Source organism: Cydia amplana, chromosome 10, assembly GCF_948474715.1.
Source record: "Cydia amplana chromosome 10, ilCydAmpl1.1, whole genome shotgun sequence".
Lineage (NCBI taxonomy): Eukaryota > Metazoa > Arthropoda > Insecta > Lepidoptera > Tortricidae > Cydia > Cydia amplana.
The window spans coordinates 15,808,124-15,831,741 of record NC_086078.1 but is presented as its reverse complement, the minus strand read 5'-3'; the positions used below and the strand labels follow the sequence as shown (position 1 = coordinate 15,831,741).

The 23,618-nt window shown below is 38.6% G+C and overlaps 1 protein-coding gene across 1 annotated transcript in view; it reads right to left on the bottom strand.

Annotated features, from left to right (window-relative positions):
• Positions 1 to 10,925: 10,925 nt before the first annotated feature.
• LOC134651469 (uncharacterized) overlaps positions 10,926 to 23,618 on the bottom strand; it is a 33,591-nt gene continuing 20,898 nt past the window's right edge. Inside the window, exons 12-24 of the mRNA XM_063506581.1 lie at positions 23,261 to 23,486; positions 22,044 to 22,168; positions 21,434 to 21,544; positions 20,697 to 20,844; positions 20,039 to 20,188; positions 18,500 to 18,632; positions 17,924 to 18,073; positions 16,555 to 16,737; positions 15,902 to 16,058; positions 13,672 to 13,973; positions 12,593 to 12,730; positions 11,855 to 12,219; positions 10,926 to 11,302 (exon numbers count right to left, since the gene is read on the bottom strand). Coding sequence (XP_063362651.1) covers positions 11,152 to 11,302; positions 11,855 to 12,219; positions 12,593 to 12,730; positions 13,672 to 13,973; positions 15,902 to 16,058; positions 16,555 to 16,737; positions 17,924 to 18,073; positions 18,500 to 18,632; positions 20,039 to 20,188; positions 20,697 to 20,844; positions 21,434 to 21,544; positions 22,044 to 22,168; positions 23,261 to 23,486 — 2,339 coding nt within the window. The 3' untranslated portion in view covers positions 10,926 to 11,151. The remainder of the gene's footprint in view (positions 11,303 to 11,854; positions 12,220 to 12,592; positions 12,731 to 13,671; positions 13,974 to 15,901; positions 16,059 to 16,554; positions 16,738 to 17,923; positions 18,074 to 18,499; positions 18,633 to 20,038; positions 20,189 to 20,696; positions 20,845 to 21,433; positions 21,545 to 22,043; positions 22,169 to 23,260; positions 23,487 to 23,618) is intronic.

Below are 23,618 nucleotides of genomic sequence, written 5' to 3'. Positions count from 1 at the left end.
TTTACGAGCAATGGCTAAACGTTTAAATTAAGTACAGTCAGCAGTAGAAAGTGTTAAGCAGGCGAGGCACACACTTAGTCTTGAGCATGGGAGCATGGGACTATCTTCTTTAATTTCAAATTAAAATGTTAACGCGATCTTTTTCCCGAAAACCGACCAAATCGGTAAGTATCGGTAAACAATTCTCATATAATTCATTTGGGATTCGTGTGGCGTCTAACAGGATATACTGAAATGACCAATCACGGACGTGCCCGGCCTGCGAAGCTCTGATATTTACCTCTATTGTAGATGCCGGCTGTCACACCGAAGTTCGCTCGTTGTCTTGCCAACGGATAGGTATAAGATTTCTGAAAACAATGAGATAGGCTTTCAGAAGAAAATGTATTCAGAACCTACTTTAGGAATCTTAAATCGGTTAAAAATATTGACAAGTAAGGTGCAGGGGGCCACTTTTTTCAACATTTTTTCACAATTCAATTGCCGGGTAATTTCAACTAATCGAAATATCTTCCGTGTTTTACATTTTTAACTAGAGTCACACACAACACATCTTATTCGCTATGGATAGGGTTTGCAAGATCCGTCAATTTTTCGGATCCGGATATTTCGGATATTAAAATTTGACGGATCCGGATATCCGGATAATTCGGATAATACGGATCTGTATCAAGAAAGGTGACGAAATTTACAACTTACATACAAGGAACAGCTAGTAAAATGTTCATATTTTAGTTAATTACAATTATTCATAATTATTATTATTATCTCAAAACGATATAAATATGTATAATAAGATATTCAGTGTAGTCTTAATTAGGTATTCCTATTAGATATGAGCGCCGCGCCGGCGCGCCGCCGCCGCCGACAAAATTTTCGCGCCGCCGCCGCCGACGCTGCGCTATCGGCGTGGCATCGGCGTGACCTTGGTAGTTACTACTACTTTCAGAATCAGATAATGTATTTTTAATCGAGTTTAGATCATTAACGGCGCCACTTCGAATAGTTTATAGGCATTCAAAAGGTATTTTAGGCCCGTATAATTCAAAAATATCGAAGACAAATGCAAACTTATCTATCTAGTAACCGCGCTACTAGTCTTGGAGAAACGAAATTATTTAATATCAATTTTAACATCAATATGCTTGTAATAGATATACTGATTTCCTTCCATTTTTATTGTGGAACGTTCCACATTACAATTTATAGGTTATATATATATACACTAGATATATGTCAATCATAATGAAAAAATTAACTGTGATCAACTCTGGCTAACGTGAGACACGAACCCACATCTTTGGATTACCGATCCAATGCATAACTAATTTTGCCAGCTAACCATTCGTCATTTACCGCTACTTTAACCATTGCAAGCATTACCATCTTTAAAAGGTATAAAATGGGGTTAATTTTGAGATATTAAGCGTTTCCACGTTCAAACGTCCGGCCGTTGGCTTCGCACGGAAGGGCGCGGAATCGGGTCTCAATTAAACTTGGTCACTGTTCAAATTTCAAGCTTTGCTCTCTCGCAGCTCAATCTTTGGCCTTGCATCGCTCGCATGGAATTAAGCCGCTATCTGAACCTGCAAGTTTTTGGCCCTGTTTGGAGCTCAACTTTCGGCCTGTTTTAAAACGCTTGAGCATTGGTCCTTATCCGATCTTAGCTCCATTGCAGCTCGCCCTTTGGCGTCGCACGGATGCGCCTGCAGGAAAGCTCCAGATCTTTAACACTATGGCTTCAGTCTTTATCGGCCTTCACCCTCGCTCTGCTCTCTTGCAGCTCGGCCTCGCACAGAAGCGCGCCGCAATCAGAGCTCCGGGCGTTCGGCCGTTAGCCAAGCTTACACTTGGCGTTCGATTCTTAGCTGTATATTTACCTGCAGCTCATCCTCTGGCCTCGCATTGGGAGGCGTCGAAATCAAGTCTTTGGTGTTCGGCACATGGAGCTCGGCGTTGGACCTCACTTTTTGACATAATTCGGTTTTGTTGGGTCGATATTGGTTAATGACGGAGCTCGATTTTCTTTGGACTGTCGACAAGACGTTTCTCTGATACAGTCAATCCGCAATTTTTAACTTAGCACAAAAGATAAGGGCCTCGCTAAGATCTTCCGGACAGAGCCTCGCCAAGATTAAGACCGCCTCTGATGCCGCGCGATACCGCTTATCCACAGTTTATACGATATCAATTTTTTTCGTACCATTATTTAATAAATTATCCTTGAAAATAAAGAATGCATTTATTTCATAAATTTCTTACAGCAAAAACATGTTTTTTCGGTAAAATTTTGGTTTGGATTCTGTTTTCATTAATCGAAGGTGTTTCAAGGTCACGCCGCCGATTCGCCGCCGCCGCCGACCAATTTTGACCGGCGCGCCGCCGCCGGCTATATGCCCATCGGCGCTCATATCTAATTCCTATTAATAATATTATGCATTTTTTTAGGAGGCCGTAGTCGATTTGTAACCGAAAACGCCAAAAATGAAGTAATTAAAGCAAATTTATTTCTATATATCTGCTCAGAAGAATTAATTCTAAAGGTGCCTAAAAACACAGCTTTAACATCGGCGTTTTTTCTTAAATTTGCCATTATAAGCTCACAAAATAGAAAATGGAGAAAAAGTTATATTTATGTACTTTTATTATTTTATACCGGTGTGGTGTGATATAATTTATACTATTAAAAAACGTACTTCCTTTACCTTGGTAAAATAGCTATACCTTCAGTCGTTCGACTGAGAAAAATGGCTTAGAAAAAGTATGTAACTCATTTATTCAGTCCCCATTACAACAATCTTCCATTATAGGTATATATAAATCCAGTTAATTACTGCAAAATAATGTAAAATAAGTACAAAAGTTTTGGGAAATTAAGAAATTTGGGCTACAGCTTCTTAATAACGAGAAAAAAGTATCAATATTAGTTACTCAGCAGCACATCAAGCACATGTTATTTATGTTAACAGAAGACTGGGAACCGACACGATAACACAAAAAAGTCACTGATAACAACACGCACAAGCACTAATGATGTTCCAGGTAGACGACCCAAAGGCGACTGAGCGAAAACCTGATAACAATTACTTTAAAACATACAAATATTTACCCTTATTCCAGTCAGGAGGCATGCAGGTAGCTCGTTTTAATACTGTTACTGTTACTACTGTTTAGTTTAAGCAATATTTGTATTTATTTTATGACGTTATCGCGTACCAATAACGCGACCAATGCAATATTTAACGGATCCGTGAGATCCGAAATATCCGGATCCTATAAGACGTTGGATCCGGATCTTAGATTTGACGGATATCCGGATATTTCGGATATCCGGATCTCAAACCCTAGCTATGGACATATAATGGCACTCTAGTTAAAAATGTAAAACATGGAAGATATTTCGATTACATAGTTTAAATTACCCCGCATTCGAAGTTGTCCCCTGCACCTATTCCATGGGACTGCGTTGTTTTCTTAAGGTTATGTCTGTTCATTCTCAGAGCTTTGGACCAATTTTTGGGAGATTTTTACTTGCCTATATACATGTTTGTAGGGAGATATGTATTAGCTTACCCTCGAAATTGATTAATTTGATTGTTAGTTGAGAAATTCGCATTTAGATATTGGGACAAAAGACCGCATCGGTGTGACACCACCACCATTCCCTAAGTTCTATTCGATACTTACATTTGCTCCCAAATCGACCATTTCTATGTCCATTACCTAACTTTAATGCGATTTCGATTTCGACTTAAGCAAAACAGTAGGTATTCTCGAAATGTTAATATGGATAAAATGGAATGGACGCACGTGATAGAACACGAGACACTTAGTTGTTTCCAATTTTAAATACAACTCTATTATACTTACTTTACTCTTTGTACAGTACAACTCTTTGTTGGGTAAGTTTGTAGTAGAAGTACCTATAGTAGTAATCACTTTATTGTACACAACACAGATTTACATAGAATTTACAGAAATAAAGGTACAAAGGCGAACTTATCCCTATAAGGGATCTCCTATAAGGGATCCCCTTTATAAGGGGTTTAGGGGTTAGGTGGTTTGCAATGCAATGAAGCAAAAATGTAGTCGCCATCATAGCGGCCAAGGTGCTCACAAATATCTGAACTGAACACGCCTCTATGGTTACAGGCGTTAGAGTGTATCTTTAGATTATTTTGAGCACCTCGGCTGCGTCGTTATATCTGATGGCGACTGTAGGTACACTAATTAGGTAATTAGATTTCAATACCATCTAGCCTTCTTACATTCGAATTACAATGAGGTTTTATATGGCTATTTACTAAATACTACCTACCTTAAGTCGTTAATAGGTACAGTCAGCAGCAGAAGTCGCTAAGCGGGCCAGGTGTTCAAAATTATCTTGATGTATTGTTAAGACAATAAGAGTGTAAAGGTAATTTTGAACATCTCGCCCGCTTAGTAACTTCTGCTGCTGACTTTAGGTACTATTTGGTGCCCATCTACTCAGCGCTCCACTTTACACTTAAAACACGTACCTTCTGGCGATCTAGCATGAACTGCGCTCTCGCGCGCGAGTCCATACTTGAAGTCGCGCCAGATGTATGGAGTCGCGCGCGAAAACGCAACTCATGCTAGACCGCCTGATATCATTAAAACAGTTATCCTGTCTAGACCCAAAAGATTTAAGACACCACTTACAACTTAACCCTCTTTTACGCTATCTGAGATTTTATTTGTCAATGCGGTAATTATCGTGAGTCAGACAGTCTTATTTTATTTAATGTGTCGTTAAATTTAACAACAATCGCCTTTTAGTGACGGTCTTTTATGTTTATATGTTAGATTAGAGGGTTCTATACGGACGTTCTTATATAAAGACGAAAAAGGTCGTAAACACCAAAAAGGTTCATAGGTACTTAGGTATCTTGTTCTTTTTTTAAACGGGCTACAGAGTAGTATCGTCGCATTACCATAACTCACAGTTTCACCGCTATCGTTACAGTAAATTGTGAGATGGGTACAGCTAAGTATTCGAGAAAGTACTAGTTTTATAACCTACTTGAAAAATAAAATAGTTAAATGGTAAACTGGTCCGTTTTTCTTACAATGTTTAAACCACTTAAGTAACATTAATTTAATACTAGGTACTAATATGAATCAACGCATAATTTTTATACAACTATTTTTACAAAACAAATCTAGGCGTAAGTTAGATAGGTACAATATAAAGGCGTATCAGCACACCTTTCAGTCTTATTACACCCAATACTCATCAATAAAAGTCCGTTTCTACCGCAAAACTCTAATTATAATTGATATTTTTTCCCAACCAGGTGTGTTACAGTAAACAATTTTTGACTTTCCACCCAACAATGGCGACCACACAAAACCGTCTTACCACCAAGAATCCGCGCTATTGTCATTGTCAAAACAAGATCGGTTACAATAAATCTTATTATACCGCCACACGACCACAAACTCAGTTCCACAAGGGCCTAAGTACCTAAAAGGCTAAGGCGCTTACGACATTTGTAAAGATAAAATGGAGTCCATTCATTGCTTTTGATATAGGCGAAGAATAAGTTTGTTTACAGTGAGTCTAAGGCGCAAATCTTTTGTGCCGATAGCATCTGCTCTACCTGATATTTAGCTAATCGAGAAATCACTTTGAAAAGCTCGCATATTACTCTATCACGAAGGAGGAAAATGAACTTTATTTCGTGTAACTAGAGTTTAATTTTAAGTTTCTGTGTTACAATAACTTTTGCGTAGGATTTTTTTATAATCGTTATTTAGGCCTAGTAATTTTCTTATATTTGACATTTGTCGTCTAATGGTATAAATAATTTGATACTCGGCCTTTTATTATAGTCGGGGTGGTCAGACCTCCTAGTGTTAGTTGAATTTTCGTACGTGCCACACTTTATGGTGCCACAAACTATTTAATATCGCATTGGCATCAGACTTGCAATTTTGATTATGAATGTATAATAATATTTAGCTTAGTGGATCAACTGGAAATATTTAGATGGAAATGATTCGATTACGAACAAAGATGACGCCGGGTGAAACTGAATAAAATATTTTAAAAATACCAACCGAATACCACGGGATGAATCCAATAACCGGTACTTATACATACCCTATTAGTTACCTACATAATATTTCCACGTTACGCTTGCCATAGAGCAGTGCTACAGAATATAATGTGCGTTGCAATCATGTTGAATATGTTGATATGATAGCAAAGTAGCGTCACATTTTGTTTTCGAATATGGCATTTATTTAATAATTTTCGCTTGGTTACTAATCGGATCGGAGTTACAAGTAATACATTTTATTAAATAGGTACAATCGCCATCAGATATATCGGAACTGTCGAGGTGCTCAAAAATATCTGAACACGCACTCTAACGCCTTGAGAATACAGGCGTGTTCAGATATTTTTGTGAGCACCTTGGCGCTAGGGTAGGGTTTTAGTAAGGGTGGAGTGGATTAAATTGAAAATTTATAAACAAGTAAATTATAAAAAAAATGATTTATTTGGAAATGTAAAGATTTATCATAAAATAAGGTTATCATCCAATTAGAGCCTAAAATATAGAATTCTACTAAAATTATTGCATTTCTCATGTATATAAAAAATACTAGCATAGAATTTTGATAATTTCTGCTAATAAAATAATAATAATACAATGTCTTTCTAGAAATAATAATGAATAATCAATCATCATTACATAAGTTTTAAAACTGTTTACTATTTGAGTGTGCTTCGATCTAAAGCACAATAATCGTACTAATTACAAAAAAGTGGTAATAAAGTGCATATTTTTACACGGAAGTCAAATTGTAATTTCGGTGGCAAAAAATAAGTATTAGTACGATTGAGTCCTCACCCAATAAACATTTTCACAACAACATAACAGTATTTCGATGATGATTTTCAAAAAACAGAATCTTGTATAAAATTAGGAACAGATATCAAATGCATATTTGAGCATCTTATAATTCTTACATAAAATTATTATAAAAATGTTGTTCATTGTTTATTCATTGTCAGTTTATATAAAAATAAAACACAATATTATAATCTGACATGGTTTCGTACAACAAAACTTACATTATTATGTTATTATATAGCACCATACATAATTATATCCAAGATTAAAATTAGGTTACAATAGTATGTACATTTTAATTGGAGATCCAAAGCGGACTACATCACATTATATAACTATGTTTTTATTTACATCCGACCAATAAAATGGCACTTTTCTTTTACATCTAGCGAGAAGGCTATTATTAAAAACCTTCAGATGATTTCAATCCTTAGACTCACACAGAACTTATATTGAAACAGCAGATATTATTTTACTAATGTCCGTTGATATAAGTAAAACATATATGTGTAATTTCAAACGATGTAATTATTGGTATGTATATTTTTTATTTCGTTTTAAAACATAGACCACTCTGGTCTTTACAATTACATATAAACTTCAACTGCCTTGATCCACGGAAAACGTATTGATCTGGATCTACAATATATTCCGTGTCACCCAAGAAACAGTTTTAAAATAACATAGAAATAAGATCACAGACACAAATTTCAATAAAAGGACGCGAACATTTTCATATTAAAATAAATTGCCTACTTTCAGGAATACTTTTTCTATCATTCATTGAGCACAAAACAGAAAATTTGTCTAATTGAAATTTCACGACATTCAATTGCAGAAATCAATTTAGATTTTTTAATTGTCTGATTTAAGTTAAATTTGGCTAATTATTAGATATTAAAATTAGAATATTGATATTCTAATTTTTACAAATAATGATTTATTCTCATAATCATATAAAATTGAAAAATACTATTCCTTCTCATTGAGTTGAATGATTTCAGATTTGACAATTGTTTTCCACATTTTGTCAATTTCAGTCCAGCCATTTTATTTAATTTTCCAAAACAATTTACACAGTTTTTAAATAATAATGCGATGACGCCTTTGAAAGAGGTTAATTTTTCACCTAATTTTATATTAATCTAATGATATTCACTAAAATTGAGATACAATTGAACCACTTAGCAAAATTAAGGCAATATAATGTAATAGTACCAGCCTAGGAGATATTTACAGTAAAGTATAAAATATGCGTTTATTATTTTGAGACATCAAAACTCAATAGCTATCTCTCATAAACGTACTCTTTTAATCTAGCAAGTACAATGCAAAACTATGTATCGTATAACATAATTAAGATTCACGAATATATCCAGTGATCGAAGGTAGGGTGTTGTGTTGTACTACTTAAATATTTGCAAGGTCAATTTTGACTACTTTTTAACACAACTAGATGAAGTATCATTATGTTTAACCTAGTTCAGACTAGGATAGGATTGGAAGCACATTTTGAAATAAAATCGATACGGAATAAGAAAATAACTGCAATATGATAAATAAATAACAACTGTACGGTAGTTTTGAGACGGCACTATAATGTTCAGGGTTTGCTTCAACTATGACCATTTAAAATTATGACTAAGGTAGTAAAGCAGTATAAAACTCTATGATATTATTGGCTATTTTAAGTATTACCATTGTACACTGAATTGATCTTAAATCATTCTCGTTTCTTAGAAAATTATGGAGTTCATGGTTCTGAAATATCAACCCGATTGCATGACAGTTCCGTGAACTAGATGAAAAACCATCCCATTTAATTATATTTCGAGTTCAAAAAGTTTCGAATAGATATTTCATCTCATAGACTAAAACGCCCAGAAAACACGCAGTGCATAAGGGTTACTTACGGTATATTTGTTAAATATGTACGTATTCATGACAGAACATGGTGGGATTGAACACATGGTAAATCTCATTAGTTAACGACACTAACCATCGTAATCTCAATATTTAGGCTATTACAATGCTGCTTTTATCAACCATTTGAATTACGCTTAAAAGTTACATTTTCTTAAGATAAAAACAATTGAACTACCATAAACGTGCGAAGACATTAAAAAACTTATGACGTCATAACACTACATATCAAATCGTTTACTGTTGAAAATACAACTAACAGACAACACAATTTTTTGTTGGACTTCGCACATTAAGTTCAGTTGTTCAAGATACAGTAAAAGACTGACCAAAGAACCTTAAGGCTATAAAATGCTTATTTTATCAACGTACTTACGTTACGTATTGTGCGCTTGACTTTTACGCTACGATTTTGTTCAAAATATCACGATATAGTGAGCATCATTTTCGTTGAGAATGTATAAAATTATCTTAATCGTATTATTTACGTAGACGAAGAGGCGGGCAGTTTCAATTCATAACTATAATAGTAAACAGTAACACTACGAATACGAAATTTAAATAATAGTATCAAAAGCGAAATGTCTTTAAGAGCCAACAGGAGTGGTCATTTCTCCATACAAACGTACTCGACTGTTTCCTCCGTGGGTTTTGAAGCTAGAACAATGATTTTTTCAACACAGATTAATATTGTCAATATCTGTGTCGGACCGTTTTGCTTTTTTTGATATTTTTATTTTTTAAGGCGCTAGAGCCCTTCAAAAATGGCCAAAATGGCCTAATTGACTATGCCGCAATGAGAGGCGTGCTATTCAAAACTGACATCAATTAGTCAAAAAAGCAAAACGGTCCGAGACAGATAATGTCATAATCATTTAGATTTCCAAATTTGGTTACGATTGGTTAAGTTTTGGAGGAGGAAACAGTCGAGTACAAAAGCTCGATTTTTGATATTTTTACGCAGGATTTTTCGCCTTGTCCTTATCGCACTAGTTTTAGGAGTCGCTTCCGTTAGCGAGACGGGTATATTTACCTAAAATATTTAAATCTTAGCTCCTGTTGGCTCTTAACGGCACACAAAATATGCAGGCAAATTCAGATCTGGATGGATGAATAGAGAGTCGTTTAAAATTAATACTGTAATCTTCATCAATCATACCCCAAAGATTTGAAGATAAGAACTACTTCGAGACTACATTTTTGTCTAAACGTGATTACATTAATTTCGCCCCAGGTCGAATTGACAAAAATTTACTAAAATCATTTTAACATTATGGCAAATCGTATACATGAAACTAATAGAAAACTAGGATTAACATAAACATTTGAAATGCATTGGAAGAACTGGTATATCACCATTGAAATTAACTAAGAAAAGTAGCGAATAAAAATAATGTGTACGCAATACATAGTTTAAAATTATTTAAAAATCTATTTAACAATATCTTAATTGCCCTACAAGGCTGCCATCTCTGTTAGGGCATTATGTTTATTTCCGCATATCAAACAATATCTAAAACAGATACTAGAAACACTCTCTTTAAATACCCAATTATTTACTTGCGCGATAAACTTTTAAAGTCGCCAGTTAACCTATCCAGCGAAATCAAAAATACATTTTTCTACTCCAGCACTTAAATGTGTCAATTAAATGACTGACAGTGATATCTAAAGCAATGTCATTTGAATGCTTTGTCTATAGGCTCATAAGATGACTGCTAGCAGTCATCTTATGAGTATAATACAACTGCTTTTTTTTTTTAAGATACAAGTTCCGATCATCTTGATTGAAAGAGGTATGTTTTCATTTACAATAATAACTCTTTTTTTTTTTTTAAATAATAACTCTTTTTTTTTTAAATAATAACTCATTTTTTTTAAATAATAACTCTTTTTTTTTAAATAATAACTCTTTTTTTTTAATAATAACTTTTTTTTTTTTTTTTTTTTCTGCAGCTGTCATAGAAAAAGTAATGTATGCAACAGCTCATAATTGGTTCTTAAAATTCTCGGGTCTTTTTTTACAAAACTCGACTACGTCTCGTTTTGTAACTTCGACCCTTGAATTTTAAGAACCCTTATTATATCACTGTTGCATAAACTACTATAATAAACCTCGCATATAACCACCGAAATTTAAAATATTGACTACATCTTTATCGCGCGCGATTGTCGTTTATCCTTGCCAGATAACTTAGCCAGCGAAGTCTTAACCACTAACGTATTTTCCCTCGCTAGATAATTTAGCTGGCAAAATAAAACATATTAAGATTTAATTTCACAAACCAATGCACCCATAACATCGAGTGGCAGCCCTAGCTATAGCGCATCGGCAGTTTTGTTGCTACGACATAACGTTCATTATGTGGATATGGCCAGGGTTGTCGACGGTCACGAAACAAGAGAATTTCTCATCGAAACACAACTTTTTTGCATTCATACCTGACAACTTGATGCACGCCAATATGTCTCTTCTTTTTGAGCCCTCTTTATATCTGAAATGGACAAAAATATTGATTGTTTTTGCACATTACGGCCAACACTCGTTATATTCAGTTAAGGCGTTCAAACATATATGTAGAGACAATAATATAATGTAGGGATTGTAGGGTGTATCTGCTTGTCGACATAGTTAAAATAATTATCATGAAACGGCAATAAGTTTGATATTGTAACTGACTTTTTTTTTCTTATCATAACTATTGAGCGCCGTGAAGGTTTGAACTCACAACCTTCCGTGTTTCATGATGATATAGTGGTTAAAGTAACCATGTAGCTAGCTTAAGAGCCCATCATCGTGCACACTAACGCCACTGCTGAATAATCGTGATTATTTAAATTTAACGAAATATATTTAGAAAAGGGGGCCGCTATACTGTATCTTGTATTAAAATACCTTTTGAATACATCAAACTAGTTTCTATGTTGCTGGATTCGTCAATCTATGCGTCCAAAGTTTAAACGGCCGTTTTTGTTTTGAGTTTATATAGCTAGCTCACAAATATACACAAAAACAGCATCAACTTATTTGTAGACGAACTACTCACGTCTTTTTCCTCCAAAGCTCCCTCCAGCAACTGACTCCTCCGCCCCCAAAGAAGAAGTTGCTCGAGCCAATATTCATGTTCCCCACAGCCGACGTGATCTCCCGTGGACTCAACACCAGCGGAGTCACCACGTTGATCTTCCGTGGCGGCGGCTTGTTGTTTATAACATACGTTATGTTCCACCAGACTATTTCGGCCGCCATTGTGACGAGGACGAGGGGGGGTTGGTTGTCGTCGGTGGGGGTGGTGGGGGAGTGGGGGGGGGTGAAGATGCGGTCGGGGACGGGGGAGAAGGCGCACCATTGGACCTTCGCTTTGTGGTGCTTTAGGAGGCGGAGCTGGCGTTTGCCTGGCACGTTCCATAACTAGAAAAAAGTTTTAATGTTAATCAACTATACTCATTCCAACCGAGAATAAATTGCACACATAAGTGATAAATTATATTCCTTTTGTTTCTCGAGAAAAAATATGACAGTATAAAGAGCACTATCATTAGATCAAAAGGGCTTCCAAAAATACTATTTAAAAAAAAACCATAATCGGTAACTATTTTTTTAAATATTCAACTGCACGATTAGTGGCTCGCTAATTTTCATTGTTCTAAGCCAGGTAAGATAGACCATACGAAATGGCAACTACATCACTTGTTTTTCAATTTAATCATGACACCACCACTGGAATAGTTAGTTGCATTCCAAATTCAATCTTAAATATATAACAATACAGTCGAAATCATACCACAACATCGCCCGAGTCGAGTCCCATAGCCAGTATGAGCCCGTCGGACGTGAGATCGCAGGAAACGATTTTGTTGTTCAGTCTGTACTCCTGGATCTTATGCAGTTCGGTCTGGTTCCCCTCGCGCAGTTCGAACGTCTAAAAACAAGTGTGTGTGACATATATCGGTTTAATCTTCTAGTTAAAACCTATTGTGTGACCGATAAGTCATTTCATCTATTAACATTAAAGAATAGGGAATATTACGCGAAACTCTGCGTAGGGGGCGCCACTACCACAATTGCTCACAATCTGAGGGTCTCCCGCAAACGAGAGAGCCGAAATTTTGTTATGTAACCTCTTGCATATTCGAGCGGTAAAGAGGCAGATAGCTGAGTTTCGATACTCGCGTTTCCCGGTAGGCCCTTTGTAAACAAACCGCCTTGATGTATCAATGGCATATTTTACTGTCTGTGAAAACTTGTCAAAGAACAGTTTAAGGCACAGTATGTATAAGTTACTCTATGGTTTACGATGGGTCCTAGTGCTACAGTCTGGCGGCAAAACATTGCAGTAATAGGGATGATGACACATGTTGAATTTTATAACTAAATTTATCACAATATTGTGGATATTAAAAAAAATGGAAATAATACAAAATACGTACGTATACCTCAAAAGTTTCCAAATTTAATTTTTTTTTTTACTTTCAAAAACGAAATAAGTAAGGATACCGTTCGGTTCCTCACATTTTATCCAAAAAAAGATTGTATAGCAACTATATACATAAACGCAATATTTCACCGACAAAAATTCAATTTTCTTGTTTTGTTCATACTTCAAGATGCGATCTCAGTGACCTTGACGTCACGTTCCTATAGCGATTTGTTAGGGGCGTTTCGCGAGTGAAGTACGACTGTCGGACTTTGACTATAATTTCTGACTTTTGTATTGCTTTAATGCAATGGGTCCTATATAGACATTTGATCCTAAAAACAAACCTGATTGATTGTTACCATAAATGAAAATTTTTCATCTAGCCTATACCCCCTATTCAGAGCTCCATAACACACCTCACTTCCCTCGGCCACCCAACTCACCTGAAACTTCTTATTATAATCATCACAGACCACCAACACATTTTTCTTAAACGCCGCACAACTGACTTGTACATCGTTCTGTCTCCCATTCAACACTTCAGCTCTCCAATGCAGCTCGTCCCAGAGTTTAACAGTGGCATTATATTCCACCGTTAGAAGCCCTTTGTGGTAGAAACAGTCTACTAAAGTGCTTTCGCTGAGGCAGCCTCTGGTGCCTGGGAACTGACGATCTTTGGAGCTGAGGTTACTCTCACTGCTAGAGTTGGAAAGACGGTCCGGTTGGCCGTTTTTCTTTTTTATACCTGCAAAGAAACAATAATTTAGTCCAGCGGTTTGCAACAGGGGGCCGGACAGCCTCCCTGGCTATATTGTATGTAATATTGACAAATGACAATGTCTGATAAGTCATAAATATTAACAAAGTGTGGCCCGCGTCAACTTCTCTAACTACCATGTCGCCCTTAGCTGCTAAAAGGTTGCCGACCGCTGCTTTAGCTTTACCCTAACATTTTAAATTCCATTGACTATACAGAGATTTTTTTTTAATAATTTATCCTTTTGAACGCCACGCCTGTCGTGCGCGGCGCGTTATCGTGAACCTTATCGGAATGCACGATGGTCGATATTGGGCTGGAGGTCAAAGAGTTAAATAATAAGGTTGAAGCTATTATTTATTTATTTTTTCTACTCCCGTACTTTTATTTGTCATTTAAAAGGTCGTACACACACCTTTAAACCCCTATGTTATAGTTGTCAAGACAAGTCTTTAGTCTATTCCCCAAAAACATATTTGTGCATACACGCATATCTTTTTGGTACTTTTACGATACTTCGTGCCACTTAAAAAATATTGTATGAAATACATTGTTGCCAACCTAATTTTAATTGTCATTTCTGACAGATGAGTACTAACTAGTAGAAACAATAAAATTGCTTCAAAAGTCAGAAACGCGCATGTGACACCCGTAATATAGCAAGATCCATAAACTACGAACACAGCTTAGCGTTGCTTGTTAGTCTCCATAGGCTACTGTGGCCAAAATCGAGAAAAAAACTGTCCAAAATTGTAATTTAACTAAGAGCAAGTACCAGGGCCTCATGAGTTACAAGAAGGTGTCGCTGACCAACCGGCCGTGGGGCGCGGGGCGCGGTGGCCGGGTCGCGTATCTTAGCTGTATAGGTACTTTTGGTTTGTTTACCTACATATATGTCCTATATGATTCCACTTGTTTAAAGTATTATTTTTGTTGAATAAAAAATATTTGTTGAATTTACAAAAAAATTTCAAAGTGCTTGGTCGTAGAAAAAGTATTGTATGCAACGTTGTTTAACTGAGTCAAAAAATACTCGTGGCGTCTTTAATAACGCTCTCACGCCACTCGCCTTTTTTGACCCCTCTTAAACAACGGTTGCATAAAATACTATATATGAGCCTAGAGTGTCCCACTGCTGGGCAAAGGTCTCCCTCCTCCCTTTTCACGTATCCCGGTCTTGACCCGTCTCCCACCAGTTCTTGTCAAAGGCGTAATAGAAAATGCCAAGCTATTTTATGCGACTTCATTTATTTATTGTTTCGTTTAAATTTTAACACTACTAGTAATTAGAACTCTCTTTTCTGTCTGATATCGCCCTTTGACAGCATTCCGCCGTATTTGAAACGAGTGGTTACGCCCATGGCGGTTACGTCTAAACTCGAGTTTCGATTTAATTTCGGTTTTGGAGCCAAATTTGCCGAACCGAAACTGAAAATGTCTAGAAGAGCATATTTATTTATTGACAAACATAAAAATATGAAACTGAAACAATACTACTAAATTAAATTAACTAAAAATGTGTTAAAAAATTAATTAACGTTTTTACCATCATTACCAGAATTACTAAAATGTTTTAGTAATTTTTTCGCAATACTTATCATAAAAAAGCTGTTTCTGTCGGACATTATTTAAATCCTAACAAACCTTGGAGGATACAACTAAACGGAGTAGCCATTAACAGGCTTTCCCCTCTGTCGAAAATAGGCGGCCAACGGTCATACACAATGTATGGACTGACGTTTATCTGACATGGCTATTTTTACGTTACGCATACATTTGACGTTCCCCTCCCCCGCAAAAATCGGCAGACTGTTTTGTACAGAAAATTACAGACATGGCGTCTCCGTTTGATTATATCCTCCAAGTAACAAACACATCTATATAGCAATACGAGCATGTATGCTACAGGCACTTACCTTCCATATCATTTAATATCTCCTGCGAGCCCAGATAGCTGTTTCCCTTCTGCAGCATCTCCGGCATCCATTTCCCGTCGCTGGTCAGCCTGTACGCCATCAGACACCGATTCTTCCCGGCCGCCACCAACAAGTTAGGGTTCACGAAGCTCAAGTACTGGAAGAAAGGTTGCCTAAGTGTCTGGGCGACTGTACGGAGAGTTGTCCTTATCTCTTTTATGGAAAATGTTATGTTTTTCCTTATAATTACGTTTACGACAGTGACATAGGTAAAGCCTTAAAGGTGGTGTTTCACCTATCCAACTTCTTTGTTCAATGTGTATTGCGTGTCACATTTGCTTAATAAGAGAGTGAGACGCAATGACATTGGACAGGTAGAATACCACCCTTAGGTAAAGTAGGTTTACTTTAGGCCCTATAGTAATTACTTCAATGAGATTTAAGTCTTTTTCAATTGAAACAGCGTTACATTCCACACATTTCGTTCGATTAAATAAAATCGACTTAATTTCCTATTGTTTCAAATTCTGTATGGTAGGCCTTAGATGGATAAATACCACTTCACGTCGAGAAAAGCTCTGCATTAATGGGGTCTCTTTAAACATTAACATAAGGTTTATTTTGCCTTGGCCTGTTGAAAAATGTTACTATACCTGAACGGCACTCTTCACGTCAAGTATAATTTTGGTTTCTTTAGTGCGGAGCGCGTATTTCTGCACCCGGCCTGAGCGCAGACCATATATGATGTACTGGTTGCACGGGGAGATTTTTAGGGCGGTTATCCTTTCGTCTGCCTTCGTTATTATTTCGGTGAGCATTTTTGTTCCGCGGATTATCTGTGGAAGAAATAAATAATTGTAAATAGAGTTTATACAGTGATTCTCCAATGACAACTGGTGGTTTTCAAAGATTTTTTGTCACTTTCTGAGGTTACCACTTGATGATTACAAACATAACTAGAGTTTACCTTGATTTGTGACGTAGACCTAGTGCACTGAGAGTCATGTCAGATAGGTACATGCTGCCTTTAGGCGGTCGTAGTACCATTTCCGACTCTATTGCGACGATCTAAGGTTCACGTGTACACATTTAAGTCCGTGACACAGCTAGGAATGAAGTTGTTCTGTTTTCAACCTTATTGCGATGTTATAAGGTGCATACCTGTATGTTGTTCTTGTCGTCCAGCACGGCCAGCAGGGGCTGTGCGCCGCTGTCGTTGTTGCATATTCCCTTGAGCTTGTAGATTGTAATATCGACCTTAGTGCGTCCACATAAGGTGCATACCTGTATGTTGTTCTTGTCGTCCAGCACGGCCAGCAGGGGCTGTGCGCCGCTGTCGTTGTTGCATATTCCCTTGAGCTTGTAGCTTGTAATATCGACCTTAGTGCGTCCACATAAGGTGCATACCTGTATGTTGTTCTTGTCGTCCAGCACGGCCAGCAGGGGCTGTGCGCCGCTGTCGTTGTTGCATATTCCCTTGAGCTTGTAGCTTGTAATATCGACCTTAGTGCGTCCACATAAGGTGCATACCTGTATGTTGTTCTTGTCGTCCAGCACGGCCAGCAGGGGCTGTGCGCCGCTGTCGTTGTTGCATATTCCCTTGAGCTTGTAGATTGTAATATCGACCTTAGTGCGTCCACATAAGGTGCATACCTGTATGTTGTTCTTGTCGTCCAGCACGGCCAGCAGGGGCTGTGCGCCGCTGTCGTTGTTGCATATTCCCTTGAGCTTGTAGCTTGTAATATCGACCTTAGTGCGTCCACATAAGGTGCATACCTGTATGTTGTTCTTGTCGTCCAGCACGGCCAGCAGGGGCTGTGCGCCGCTGTCGTTGTTGCATATTCCCTTGAGCTTGTAGCTTGTAATATCGACCTTAGTGCGTCCACATAAGGTGCATACCTGTATGTTGTTCTTGTCGTCCAGCACGGCCAGCAGGGGCTGTGCGCCGCTGTCGTTGTTGCATATTCCCTTGAGCTTGTAGCTTGTAATATCGACCTTAGTGCGTCCACATAAGGTGCATACCTGTATGTTGTTCTTGTCGTCCAGCACGGCCAGCAGGGGCTGTGCGCCGCTGTCGTTGTTGCATATTCCCTTGAGGTTGAGCGCGAGGCACGGCTTCGAGTGACGGTCGAGACTCATGGTGCCTTTGAGCGGTGGTTTCTTCCTTTCATCCTAAAAAAAAAAATACAATTGATGAAGTAACTTTTACTCACAAAACGTTATCGTGTCTTAACTTTTCCATTTTCATTACTTATGTTATTTTGTTTAAGCCCGACAATCTTTCAAGAGCTTCCCTGGCTTTTTAAAGACGAAAATTAGCATTTAAGCCTTTATAAGGCAGATATATTTCCCATCTGAATTTGAACTTTATTTCGGAGTTATAGGGTTCAATTTTGCATAATTCCTGACACCCTTACGCCTTATAAAGGATTTACCCTGTAAATATGTACGAAGTAAACAACAAAAGGATTATTACGAAATTGTGACAAGATTTCGTGATCTACACATAGAAAATGTCGCAAATTTAAAATAAATTGATACAGTCAGCATATCAAGTTTATCTTATCAGATAAACTTGATATGTTGGAGTTAAGTTACCTCAGAGTGCAGTGCGAAAGATTTGTTCCTCTTGGGCGTGACGTGAACGCTGTGACTGCCGTTGCCCGTCGGCGTGTGTGGCGACACAGCTTCCACAAAGCTAACGTCGAATTTTGTCGTCAGTCGCACTTTCCTGAGTAAAATAAAGAGCGTTGTAAGTTTTCTGGTAAGGACTTTATGGTTGGCTAAAAAATGATTTGCGTATTCTCCAACCATTACTTCACATTACTTAACATTACTTCACATTACTTTATAATGTTACAAAAAATCGTCTGTACATTAAAGCATTTGGGTGAATTATTAAATAGAATACCATTGGGCCTAACAGGCATTTTGTAGTGATTATCGGAACATTCCTTTATAGACTATACAATCATGTTACAATTGGGAATAATATTACGCAAAACTCTGCGTAGGGGGCGCCACTCCCACAATAAGTCACAATCTAAGGGTCTCCCGCAAACGAGAGAGTCAAAATCTTGTTATCTAACCTCTCTATCACTCTTGCATATATATTCGAGCGATAAAGATAGCCGAGTTTCGATTTCGCGTTTCCCGGTAGGGCCTTTCTAAACTAACCGCCATGGTCATGATGTTGCTGAAATATTAGTAGGGGTATGTTCCTTATTCCTTACCCATTCTTCTGAGTATTCTGCGCCACGAAAGAGGGGTCGAGCTGCCACACCTTGGCGCAGTTTTCAATCGTGCCCGTCCCGGTTAGTAGAACGTCTGGTCCTGGTAGGATTTCGTGCCACACTTCGCTCACAACCATGGACATGACGTTGCTGAAATATTAATAGGGGTAACTATGTTCCTTACCCATTCTTCTGAGTATTCTGCGCCACGAAAGAGGGGTCGAGCTGCCACACCTTAGCGCAGTTTTCAATCGTGCCCGTCCCGGTTAGTAGAACGTCTGGTCCTGGTAGAATGTCGTGCCACACTTCGCTCACGGCCATGGACATGACTTTGCTGAAATATTAGTAGGGGTATGTTCCTTACCCATTCTTCTGAGTATTCTGCGCCACGAAAGAGGGGTCGAGCTGCCACACCTTGGCGCAGTACTCTATCGTGCCCGTCCCGGTTAGTAGAACGTCTGGTCCTGGTAAGATGTCGTGCCACACTTCGCTCACGGCCATGGACATGACGTTGCTGAAATATTAGTAGGGGTATGTTCCTTACCCATTCTTCTGAGTATTCTGCGCCACGAAAGAGGGGTCGAGCTGCCACACCTTGGCGCAGTTTTCAATCGTGCCCGTCCCGGTTAGTAGGACGTCTGGTCCTGGTAGGATGTCGTGCCACACTTCGCTCACGGCCATGGACATGACGTTGCTGAAATATTAGTAGGGGTATGTTCCTTACCCATTCTTCTGAGTATTCTGCGCCACGAAAGAGGGGTCGAGCTGCCACACCTTGGCGCAGTTTTCAATCGTGCCCGTCCCGGTTAGTAGAACGTCTGGTCCCGGTAGAATGTCGTGCCACACTTCGCTCACGGCCATGGACATGACGTTGCTGAAATATTAGTAGGGGTATGTTCCTTACCCATTCTTCTGAGTATTCTGCGCCACGAAAGAGGGGTCGAGCTGCCACACCTTGGCGCAGTTTTCTATCGTGCCCGTCCCGGTTAGTAGAACGTCTGGGCCTGGTAGAATGTCGTGCCACACTTCACTCACGGCCATGGACATGACGTTGCTGAAATGTTGGCACACATTAGGTTAAATACACAGATTTAATATTTAAATCACATTTAAAATCGGGTCTATCTTATTTACGAACGTTTCGACACAGGTTTCACTGGTCATGGTCGCTAACTGATGTCCCAGCAAAATGTCAAAACAGAGATACTGTGACTACCCGACGAAAAGTGTATGAAAAAGTGTGTAATGTTTAAAACGCGAAAGTCTCAACCGTAAGAAATCTTTGTAATCTATGTTTTTTTCCCGGCACCTGTTTAACACGTTTTTAAGATGATAAAAATCAAATGGTAACATGCCTTGGCCACAGTGAATACCAAATAGTAACGGTCCTGTCAGTTCAGTGTTAAGTAAGTAAAACTGTAATTATATAAACTTGTTTTAGTCCCAGAACTTAGCTACCTTTTACTAAAACTTTATTTGCCAAGTGCTTGCTATAAGTGCAGTAACTGTGCCTCCCTGTACCTAGACTGAAGTATGCTGTGTAAAGAACATTTATGACTTACCCTCTCCGGTTCTCTAGATCGAAGATCCTCGCCAGGTTGTTAAGGTCGACGCATATAATGCGACTGTCATCGGTGGATATGAACAACAGGGAGCCAGTCTTGTTGACCGCCAACGACAGGAATGTTAGCTCGGCCCGTACCGCGTCACCTATTGTAAGAAAACATGATTGTTAGTCTATTTGAGTAATGTTGTTACAAGAATAATTTCCCTCTTATTCAAAAATCTTAGCAAACTTCTATTATTTGTCCCTTCTCAAAAACACAAGTGTCAGAATAACGAATAAGGAATAAATAACCACTATGCATGTCATGTTAGATTTAACAGACATTTATGAATAATGGCCAGTTATCGCAACAATAGTTGAGCGATTTACAATTTACAACTACAAAAGTATCTACCGGTAGAAAAAATAGAGATCTAAATGAACAAAATATGTGGTATTCGTGTCAAAATATTCCACGGTTTGCGAAACGTCATCTCTAAATACATGCTAGTATTAAAGTCACTAAGACATATTTTTGTAGGTAACATGTATATGTTCCTGTATTTGATGATATCCTGTATAGGATGGCCCATGATTGCAGTTTTTCTTGTTATTAAAATCGATGACATGGTTCCTAAGAACAGATCTTCGTATGTCTTATAGTTTCAGACTTTCCCATACTGACCGATCTAAATGGGCCATCCTGTATTATGCAAAATAAAAATTATAATAAATCTACAATGTTATTATTACCTGTGATGATGGAGCGAGTGCGGCAGATACCGAAGTTGGTTTGGTGTCCGTTCAGTTCTAGTTCATGCTCTATCACTTCTCTAGGTGTTAGAATTATTATTCGGTGTGTGCCTGAAATGGGTGATATAATATTTATTTATCGTATGGCATTTATTTTACACTGCTCATACATAGTTACATAGTTTATAATCTATATCTACATTTTTCCAAGTAAGTAATGGCTGCTCTCGTTATGGTCTTAAAGTCTTCCACTGGGCCATCGTACTCTGTTAGTGGGCACTCCAAAAAGATATGCCGAGCGGTTTGCTTAGGGCATCCGCATTCGCAGCATTCTTGGTCGCTCCAATCACATATTATACAAGATTATATGGTTAAAAAGTGCGCGTGAGTTGGTAAAACAAATATCATTATTTAGTAGAAATATAAACTTTTAGTACAGTTTAATATGAACTTCAGAGGCGATTTACGCGGTTATCGCACTGATGCGGATTACCACGCCGCTCCGATGTGTCAGCGAGACAGCGCTATGCACGTATATAGCGATATCCCGCTCGCACCGGCATCTAATGTAAAGACCGCCTGCATTTTAGTATGTAAGTATGTAACATACCTGGCACAGTGATGATATCCAATACAGTATCGTTTTCTTCCAATGATACCATTTTTTCTTTAGTCTTCAGATCGATAACATCCACATAGTTCTTACTGTTATTGGCCAACGCCATTATCAAATACCTGTGTACAAAAATACATAAATAAATAATTGAAAACAATTTTATTGATTGAATATACGTTGTACAATGTCTACACATTGACGTATATCTCAGGACTGGCCTTACGGGCAATAAGAATGGGGCATGAATGGGGTCAGTACAGCGGTGTGACACCGCTACAACACGATTGGTTGATGGGTTCGCATCACGAGCGCGATTGCTCGCAACTAGTTGCGTTAGACTGCACGATTGGCTAGTATTCGTGAGTGACACCGCTGAACTAGTACCATTTTAGTGCCCGTAAGGCCCGTCCTGAGATATACGTCAATGTGTCTTCATGTCTACATATGACGGCGACTGACATATATAAAACACGCATACCTGTCGTCATAACTGGGCACTCAGCACAACAACTCCTTGTCCCTCTTCACAAGGTCCGTGTACGTGTGTCTCGGCGCCCCTTGAGGGTCATACAGTACGACAATCTTCGCAGTGTGCGCTACGCTGGGGTAGTTGTATGACCTTGAAAAGCTTTTATAACCGGGTTTACCTGGATCCCTTAGTTAACATTAGTTCCTTAGACCGATCGCTAGTATAATGCAAAAGTAGTGTGTAACACGGATACCTGTCGTCATAACTGGGCACGCAGCACAACAACTCCTTGTCCCTCTCCACAAGGTCCGTGTACGTGTGTCTGGGCGCTCCTTGAGGGTCATACAGCACGACAATCTTCGCAGTGTGCGCTACGCTGGGGTAGTTGTATGACCTTGAAAAGCTTTTATAACCGGGTTTACCTGGATCCCTTAGTTACCATTAGTGAATTAGACCGGTCGCTAGTATAATGCAAAAGTACAGTGTGTAACACGCATACCTGTCGTCATAACTGGGCACACAGCACAACAACTTGTCCCTCTCCACAAGGTCCGTGTACGTGTGTCTCGGCGCTCCTTGAGGGTCATACAGTACGACAATCTTGGCGGTGTGCGCTACGCTGGGGTAGTTGTATGACCTTGAAAAGCTTTTATAACCGCGTTTACCTGGAGCCCTTAGTTAACATTAGTGCCTTAGACCGATCGCTAGTATAATGCAAAAGTACAGTGTGTAACACGCATACCTGTCGTCATAACTGGGCACGCAGCACAACAACTCCTTGTCCCTCTCCACAAGGTCCGTGTACGTGTGTCTGGGCGCCCCCTGGGGGTCATACAGCACGACAATCTTGGCGGTGTGCGCTACTAGCATCTCGGAGTCGTTCAGCCACCGGCAGCCGATGAAGGGGCCCAGTTTGGGCGTGATGATCAGGTTGCCGGGGTAGTTGTTGTTGTACAGTTCCTCAGGGTCTGCGGACAAGCGAATTTGTGCGTTATTTCTCTTAATAACAAGGTTTATAATATGGTTGTGATTCTTCATAAGGGTTTAACACTTTCATTGTCAAACGCCCCATTTTTAATACAACGTGAACGTGCGTGCTA